The sequence below is a fragment of the Rhinichthys klamathensis genome, unplaced genomic scaffold (assembly GCF_029890125.1).
Source record: "Rhinichthys klamathensis goyatoka isolate OS25496 unplaced genomic scaffold, OSU_Roscu_1.1 h1tg000050l_1, whole genome shotgun sequence".
Lineage (NCBI taxonomy): Eukaryota > Metazoa > Chordata > Actinopteri > Cypriniformes > Leuciscidae > Rhinichthys > Rhinichthys klamathensis.
The window spans coordinates 5,096,585-5,106,574 of record NW_026606596.1 but is presented as its reverse complement, the minus strand read 5'-3'; the positions used below and the strand labels follow the sequence as shown (position 1 = coordinate 5,106,574).

Below are 9,990 nucleotides of genomic sequence, written 5' to 3'. Positions count from 1 at the left end.
GGAGTGTTAAGAAGCTTGCACAAGCGCGTCGTGTTTTTAGTGTGCGTGTTCGTACGCATGATTCGCCCCTTTGAGATAAAGGCTTTCCAACAGGCCCGGATTTAAGTAACCTGCCGTGATGGCTGCCAAGACCTTCCAAAAGCGCAGGGCCGCTGTTCAAATATTTAAGTTTACCTCCTGCTCCGAATATGTGGAAATTGGCAGTCCTGTCATTTTCGTCTTATGATCGCCACCATGGCAACAGCCACAATACATCATTTCAGCACTGTAGCGATTTAAAAATGTTTGAATGCAGAGCAATATTTTAGTCTTAAATCTCAAGAGTCGCTGTATTCTGATCTGTGCGAACTGCAGAATGGAATTCCTTTGGAATAAGGCATTAGTATGAATGATGGTAGGCTACTGTCAGTGTGAGACGCAAGGGTGGACTTGAGACAGATGGAGACATTATAAAGAGGGAGGATCAAAGTCATTCTGAATCTGCAGAGGGGGAGAGAGAGATGACTACTGCCCAATATAGGTGATCAGGAATGTAGCAGACGACTAGATTACAGACAAACCCTCAAAACAGTCCTCGTGCTCATTATTGAGGAAACTTCTGACTAACTTAGTTCTGCTTTCTTATGACTAGTTAAACTAGCTCTTGTATATGAGATGGTTTGCAGTCCGTTTCCATGCAAAGCTAGTGTTTGAGTTTTGGGGCTGTAGTTTATACCTTCTGGGTCCACCAGGTGGCAATAAAATAGTGTTGGAGATGCAGTGAGTTTTGACCCCAAAATACAAGGTGTACTAAATGTGTCATGGAAAGATAACACCCGTTGATCAATGCATCCACAAAATAAATATTTTAATAACATGAATAGTATCAAAATATCTCTCAAGATTTCACCAGCCCCAAGTGGTTTAGGGACAGAGTAATTTGCAACAGTTACAGCAACGTTTTGCATTACAACACTTGCAGGGCTGGACGCTCCGAGGTCAGTTTGAATAACTCTGATATATTTAACTATCTAGAGTGAAAATCAACTCCCGTTGTGGCCTGTAATGGATACTTTGTTTTGAAAAAGCCAGGAGCGTCAGTGTAGATCAGCGATTGGCCAAATATGACTTATAGGCTGTCTTTCAAAACGTTCAGCTCTAATGGATATTATACTCTTTTTAGTAGTCAAAATATTTAATTTGTCATTCTGTGCTGCTAATACACAACAGTTCAAAAGTTTGGGGTCATTATATATATATATATATTATATATACTAAACGGTAACGCTTTACTTGAAGTGGTGTGCATAAGACTAACATGACACCTTCATAATCATGACATGACACATGTTATGAATATGAAGGAAGTTTTATGCATGTTTGTGACAACTGCCATTAAGTGTCATTCGCTCAATTATGACATTTTTAATGCAAATATGACATTGTTTGAGATGTCTTTATGACACCTTGACATAAACCAATACATCATAACCTGTCAGTGTCTTTGTCATGACAACTTGACATTACTAAGACAACACAACCTGTCATAAACATGACATAGCAGATTAATTATCTAACTTAAGAAACCACTTAGCTTTATTGGTTAACATTACATTAAACTGTCAGGTGGTTGGTTTTGACATTGACTGTCATGAAGCCATTATAACTGTTTAATGACAAATTCAATTTGTACCACTCTAGTTGAGGTCACGAAAAATATTCATGACACAGTTATAATACACTGATGACAGCCAATGTCAAAACCAAACACATGACAGTTTAACTTAATTTAATGTCAAGTTGTCATGACAAAGACACTGACAGGTTATGGTTTATGTCAAGTTGTCATAACAAAGACATCTTAAACAATGTCATATTTGCATTCAAAATGTCATTATTGAGCGAAAGACACTTAATGAACATAAACATGCATAAACCCTACTTCATATTCATGACATATGTCATGTCATGGTTATGAAGGTGGCATGTCAGTCTTATGTACACCCCTTCAAGTAAAGTGTTACCTATTAAACTTTCATTTAGCCATTAAGCATTGAATTGATCAAAAGTGACTAACCTTTTTAATGTTACAAAATATTTCTATTTCAAATAAAAAGCTGTTCTTTTGAACTTTATCAAATAATCATGAAAAAAAAACATTTATCACAGGTTTCTTAAAGCAGCACAGCTGTGTTTAACATTGATAATAAGAAATGTTTCTTGAGCAGCAACTCCGCATATTAGAATGATTTCTGAAGGATCATGTGACACTGGAGACTGGAGTAATGATGCTGAAAAGTCAGCTTTTCACAGGATCACATTACATTTTAAAATAGAAATGGTTATTCTGAGTTGTAATAGTATTTTAATATTTTGTAATATCTTAAATGATAACAGAATTACAGTTTTTACTGTTTTTTTTTTTTATTTAAAGACTTCCTTCAAGGTATGTTAAAACGACAGCGATGTACTAAAAACATAAACGTCGTTTCTTTGCGTTTTTCGTGCACAGACGACAACGTTGTCAAAGCGATCCCCGTTCACACGGATCCGCGAAAACGACTAAAAACGCTGCATTCATGCCAGGCCAGTAGTTGGTGAATCGATGTTAATGTGTAAAGAAACACTACGTGCCTAATAGACCTTATTCTCAGCATCTTGGACTGTTAACGGGAATGAAAGCGAGGCTGTGAGGGATAGACATGCATCTCTTCAGTGGGCTGTACTGTTATTTAATGTGTCTTTGGATTGTTCAGCTGATGAAACACTGCACAAATATCTCTGACAAACTTCAGTAGACAAAAAATCCCAGACAATCCCCTGTAGAAAATCATAAGTGGTCTAGGAGCTTTTTATAGTGGATGCCATTGAAAATACTTTAGCTCTATCCCTCACATCCTGGCTTTCATACCTATAATGCCGCTGACGTCACAGTTTTTACAAATTCGTTTCTTTGTAGTTTACACCGAGACGATAATGGTATAGTTCTCAGGCCGCCAGAATGCCGTTGCCGTGTAAACGAACGGCCAAAACACACAAAACAATTTTTTAGTTGAAAACGGCGTAGTGTAAATGGCCAACGCATTCTCATCCTAGGGCGTCATATTTGACATATTTTGACATTTTGTCTACATCCAACGCACATGGCACCCTTTAGCGTCAATATGAGACGCAGATAGATATGGGTAGGTTTAGGTTAGGGTTAGACCACTAGGAGGCGCCTTCTGGCCCATATATATATGTGCGTTGGATGTAGACGAAATGTCAAAAGCGTCAGTATATGACGCCTTGGGATGAGACCCTAAACTTTTGAATGGTAGTGTATTTCGCTTTCTTTAAATGACACTTTATTTCATTGGTTGCTGGTTCCTTCAACGCTGATGAATATGAACGACCCTCGATGCTCCTGGTGAAGTATCTGAGGCAAAACCAAAGGAGGCTCCAAGAAGTTTTTCCTGACTGTGATAGACTTTGGTTCTTGGTTACAATCTCATAACTCTTACAGGGCCAAGGCTGGCATTTTGATGAGTAAACAGCAGGTCCTTTTTAACTGTCCCATGAGCATCCAAGTCGGGTAAGTCTCAGCTGATGCGCATCATGACGTGCACTTGTCAGTGTTCCAGCCATAGAGTGCTTTGCTCTTTCATGGTGGGACAAATCTGTGGCACTGGACATTAGAGGGGAATTCTTTGGAATTCGTGCTTGGTCCCCTTATTGACAGGGTTTAGTGACTGGACACTTGCCCAGGAGTCTTTGGTTATGTTTGCATGATTACACAGTGTTTAAGCAACCCCGTCCTTTGACTGTGACTGCGAAGAGGTCGGTCCTAAAGTCTAACCTACTTGCGTTTCAAAGAAGAGCGTCTCTAGATCCTCTGTAAGAAGGGATCTTTGCGCACAAGTGTTTGTTGTGTTATGGGAGTGGTGGAGGAGTGGTGGAGGTCTGCTGGACTCTTTTGCTTCTCTTGCTGACTGTTGTAAAGCTGCAGGGCTGCAGGTCGGGCTGCTCTCCTGGAGGGAAGCGTTTCATGAAATGCACGTCTCGCTGGTTGGGTAACGTGTTCGGGCCCCTGCGCGGTCGGCCCTTTTTGGTGAAGCCCACGTACCAGCCCACGTAGCGCGCCGACATCCAAGCAGTGTAGTTATTCTCAAGCATTATCTCGATGAAAGCGCAGCCTCCGTTTACGCTGCTGTCTTTCTGAAACGGAACAAAAATCTCACTGGAATCATTGTGGGGGTTTTTTGCCAGCTTTTTCAACAACCGCTCAACAAAGATGTGTAATTTTGTAGGGCTTTCACATTGATAAGTTACTTCTGGTTATGGTTTCAAATCATTCAGTCTGAACCCTTTTCCGAATGGGAATGATTTAAAGGATGTAGGAGATACAATATTAAGTACAGTAATTGTTCAGTGACTTGCCTTCCCCACAAGCTTCCCCTTACGGTTCATGCACAAGTAGTAGTTGGTCTCTCTCCCTCGTATTCTCACTTGACTCCCAAAGGTGTCGGCCTCCACCACGAGCTGGGCTTGTGAAGAAACACAAAAAGACAGACGGACAGGAATATAAACAGGACGTAAATTATACTTACAAGCAATTATGTATTGTCGTAAAAACTGAATTTAGCAAGGCAGCTGTAATTGGCTGTTTTTGTTTTTTGTTTTAAGGCTGTAGTGCAAAGGTATGTTAATGGTTGTGGATATAATGGTATAACATTTATTTAATATAGATTTATTCATGCATATTAAATTGGTATGATTTTTTAAATGTTTTCTGCTGACCAAGGCTGCATTTATTTGATCCAAAATACAGCACAAATAATATTGTGAAATATTTTTTACAATTTAAAATAATTGTTTTCTATTTGAATATTATTTTTAAATGTAATTTATTCCTGTGATGCGAAGCTGAATTTTCAGCATCATTACTCCAGTCTTTAGAGTCACATGATCCTTCGGAAATCATTCTAATATGTGGATTTGCTGCTCACGAAACATTTATCAATGTTGAAAACTGTTGATGAATAGAGTTCAAAAGAGCATTTATTTATTTGGAATATATCTTTTTTTTAACACAAAAATGTCTTTACTGTCACTTTTGATCAATTTAATGCATCCTTGCTGAATAAAAGTATTAATTTATTTCCAAAAAAAAATAATCTCACTGACTCCAAACTTGTAAACGGTAGTGTATAATGTTACAAATCTTCCCATTTCAGAAAAAATGCTGTTCTTTTGAACTCTTTTCGACATTGATAATGAACTTCATCAAATAATCCATCAGTTTTCTAAAAAAATATTAAGTTCTACAACTGTGTTTAACATTGATAAATGTTTCTTGAGCAGCAAATCATATTACAGAATGAATTCTGAAGGATCATGTGACACTGAAGATTGGAGTAATGATGCTGAAAATTCAACTTTGATCTTAGGAATAAATCTTAAAATATATTCACATAGAAAACAGTTACTTTAAAGTGTAAAAAATATTTCACAATAATACTGTTTTTGCTGTATTTTGGATCGAATAAATGCAGCCTTGGTGAGCAGAAGAGACTTTTTTTTAAAAGCATAAAAAAATCTTACCAATCTAAAACATTTTATATAAATTCAGAATATTAAATATATTTAATTATGTACATTATAATTATAATATGTATCGCACACAAGCGCATATATATATATTTTTTTATCAGTCAGTTATTTAAAGAGTGTTAATCTAATGTCTTCGTAAATGTACAGGTAGGCTGACACATTCAGATTGTTTCTTACCATATTTGTCCCCATCCTCTCCCATGGCAGTGATTTTCTTGCCGAGCACCTGGATGTGTTTCCCGCTGGTCCGGCTGTATAGTTGGTAAACCCGATGGTGCTTCCGGCTCAGGCCATCCCGCACCCCTGTCTGATTCTCTACGTGAACTCCAAAGTTAACATTTTCAACTGCTAACACCTGCACAAACACAGGAGTCGGCCACAAATCACTTTTATTGATTTATGAACTATCAATTGATATATGGTTTTATTATCGGTAACACATTGCAGACTATAAGCACCTGTAATGGGCTGTAGAACAGTAACACGACCTGGAAGCATCTGGCCAAAGAGAAATAGAAAAGACACATGTGATTGTGTGACATTTACATTCATTTGAGTTGCTTTTCTAATCTATTTAGGGGAGAATAAGGTTGGTTAGCACACTTTTCATTCTTTGTTGAATATTTCTGGTGAATCAAACTATACTAGATAGCTCTATAACTCAATAACTACTAGATTTAAATGAAAGCTCAAGTCTTGAGGTAAAAAATAATCCATATAGTATAACAAAATATTTCCTCATTTTTTAAAATGTATGACTATATTTATTGTAGGGTTGGTTAGCACAGTGTTAAAAACTACAGTTTTAAGAGGGAGGCAACAAGGAACAAAAAAAATGAAAATGTTTATTTGAACCCAAACTAACACCACATGTGAGTGTCTGCCTGTATTTAAAGATCAATGTTCAGGTCTGCTATGAATTGTTAATAATACTTTGTACATATGCCAACCAAGCTCACTCCCTCTCTTTTCTTAAATGATGTCAGCCAGGCATCATAATGTATCACAGGCCTTCAAATTTTATACCATAATATAATTGCTTCCAATCTTTATTAACCAACATTTATATATGTTGTATCTTCCTCTAATTATTTTAAATCCTCGTTTTAGCTGAATGGGGTTAAGGGCTTTTTGTTTAGACATAAAAAGTCATATAAATACCTCACCTTCGCAAGTTTTAATCTATTAATGATCAAACACTCACATTTTGTGACAGCACCTGATTATGACCCATCAATGAACACTGATCCAACCAATTCAGGTCTCTCCTATTTTATGAACACTTATTCAACAAAGTATTATTACTGATTTTAATATATGGGTAAATGGGATGCTTTTGTGTGGATCTATTACACTGTTAAAAAATAAATCTGCAATTATTTATAACAACTTAAAATTTGTTGAGATAACTTAAATATCCAACTTAACTAAAGTTAACTAAACTTAATATTTTAAGTCAAGCACAAACACATTTTTTTAAGTTGAAACAACACATTATTTCTTATTCTAATGTTGAATTTTAAGTTGTGATACATAATCACAGAAATCATTTTTTACAGTGTATTAGCATTACAAAATAAAAGCTAATCAAATATGCAATGGCTTGAATACACCTAATGTATGATGGAACATGTTTTCAATTTCTGAATTCACATAACTTTGATCATTTTTCTAGCGCTTAAAGTAAATGTCTAAGTGGTGTAACTGTCTGGAGATTTAAAAAGCTGAAATACTTGAACATTTTTGGCATAAGTAGTTTGGTATAACATTACTGCTTATATATATATATATACTGCTTACTGCTTACTTTACTTTAAGCAGTAAAGTAATTGTTATTTTAAATTGTTATTAAAATATTGAAAAGAAAAATCTGGCCACTTAATTAAAGTCACTGTTGTGTAACCAAAATGCAGGAAGCCATTTTGTTGCAATGTGTCAAGAAAAACATAAAACAGAAGGGAAACCTTTATACTGTGCCAAAAACAATCAATTTTGACATTTTAAGACATTTTTTTCTGGGTCAAATGGAGTAACCAATAGCCTATTTGTGATATTCATAACTATTTTTTTTTTTTTACTTTAAAAATAATATATGTAAAATGTTAGTATTTTGTAGCAAATTAGACAATAATTAATTCTTCATTTTTTATATATAAATATATATATGTATATATATATATATATTAATTTAAGACATCCTTATTTGTAATTGACCGACACATGATTTTTATAGAACAGGGCAAGCAGGATTCAGACATAGAAAGTCTCATCATCATCATCATCATCATCAGTTGTGTTATCTGAGGTGACTAGGTGGGACATGTTATTATGAGAACACAGCATCTGCTGAGTCTATGTCGTCTGAGCCAGAGATGAGAAACACAACAAATGCTCAGGCTGGACCTATCAGTAGATGGAGACTAACCAGAAAAAAAGCCTTCAACTCATACTGAATGATCTTACACGTGAAACTTACAGCAGGACAGCAGCGGACAGGATGGACTGCATCGCTCCAGCGCTTCAATCACCCCGGACAGTGAGATCTTTGAGGCGATGGTTTTAAAAACTGGAGCCAAAACCGGACACAGACCCAGGTGAGCATCTGAGCGCGCGTTGGAGGATTGTTCAGAGAGAGTCTTCTCGCGAGCAAACCTGTTCAGATGGACACTGGAGAACGACAGGTGAAAAACAGGTCATCCTCCTGTGTGACCCCACACTCCACATGACACACTGACAATAGATTGATATTAAAAAGCTTCCCAGTGTTCCTTCTTGCAATATCCTTAAGAACGCTGCTGTCTTCACACAAAAACGCAGAATTCAGGGGTCCTCCTGCCCTTTAAGAAGTCTTTGCTAGATTTTCTCCTTTTCCAGGCTTCTTTTGTTTGGCTGTGGGGTGGAAAGGACCCCTCTCTCGCCACAGGACAGTGCGTTTGCTGAATGAGAAGGAAGCGCAGCTGAAGTGGAACGGAGATGGGCGGGGTGCGCGGCGCGCAGGGGCAGGGATGGTGATGGGACGATGTTTCTAGCTCACTTATCATCACCAAGGTGGGGCGATGCAAGAGAAGCGGTTCGACCGTCCAGTAATAACCTAAATGAAAACTTTCAGCACTTTAAAACTGCTTACATAAACCGAATGACCTTTTAATAGGAATCGTAAATGGAAAAGGTTCGTGAAAGTATGGACGTCCCGTTTAAAAGTGCATTCAGTCATATTTGTTTGCTAATTAAACTAAATTAATTTTGTTTTTAGAAATACCATGTGCGATAGAGACTCCAGTCCTGTCAGTCATGTGGGAAAAAAAAACTGTTTTATTCTACATGGAGCGGCGCGCCCCCTCATGGTCGCCGCCATGTTGACATTGACATTGCCGTGGCATGCTGCACAAACCAACTAATAGGCTACAGCCCGCAAATACAATCATGAAAATCTGTTGTGATTAAATCTAATGTCCACTCTATGGACACATGTGTAGTGTAAGATTGAGAAAAACAAATGAGCAGGAACGAAACGATAAAAAAACACAAGTTTGTTTACGAGCAGCCGTTAGCAAAGAAACCTCATGCATCCACACCAACAGGTGTCAGTATAAATTCCAAAAACACTGGTAATGTTGGGGCAAATAAGAACCAGCTTAACCTAAACAAACACTTACTTAGTGCATCCTTTACAAATGTGATTTCTGTACAGCCTATAAAGGAGTCCTGAGCAATATTAGGCCATATTTGAACACTTCAAAATAGAAGAGAGGGTGTGAGAGAGGTATGTAAGCAACAAGTCGTTCCAAAATTAACATTTCACAGGGATTTCAGAAACACAGCCCGCCACCCCCCCCCCCCCCCCCCCCCCCCCCCTCCTCTGACCACGACAGAACCGCAGACACCAGGGTCAGCCAACAAGCGCCAGCGCTGCATGCTCCTCAACCCCCCTTTTCTCGCCCCAGCACCCCTGTGCCCCATCCGTGAGGAGCAATAGATGTGTGCAAGTGAAGGAGAGAGATGTAAATTAGCGAGTAACTAGACAGGTCATGGGCCGCTTGGCGGTTTTTGAACATCCTAAATGAGCCGTGTCACATTTCCAAAATACAATAGCCTATCTCATTTCCTCTCACTTTAAAAATCGCATAATTTCCAGAGACAACAAACATTTTTGATTAGTGAAATGGTTTGATATTTTAGCTCCACTGGAGAGTATACTGAGCAATTAGCAGGTCATATAATGACTTGACATTCAACGTATACACACCCGGGTGTGTGAACAGCCATATTAGACTGAATTAGGAAGCCTGGTTGACTGGATCACACTCACCGTTGTGAACTTGTGATTGTATAACCTTTTGTTCCAGCATTTCTCTGCTCTTTGTCTTTCAGTGTCTGGACTTCAGGCCCTCCACCCAGATTGAATTTTTAGATGAAGTC

General features: G+C 37.8%; 1 protein-coding gene across 1 annotated transcript; it reads right to left on the bottom strand.

Annotated features, from left to right (window-relative positions):
* Positions 1-3,541: 3,541 nt before the first annotated feature.
* Positions 3,542-8,639, bottom strand: fgf18b (fibroblast growth factor 18b). Its single transcript, XM_056247875.1, has 5 exons — positions 8,048-8,639; positions 6,030-6,069; positions 5,749-5,926; positions 4,395-4,505; positions 3,542-4,172 (listed from the first exon to the last, which is right to left on the bottom strand). Exons 1-5 carry the CDS (start codon positions 8,077-8,079, stop codon positions 3,892-3,894), a joined length of 642 nt encoding a protein of 213 aa, XP_056103850.1. The 5' UTR covers positions 8,080-8,639; the 3' UTR covers positions 3,542-3,891.
* Positions 8,640-9,990: the final 1,351 nt, after the last annotated feature.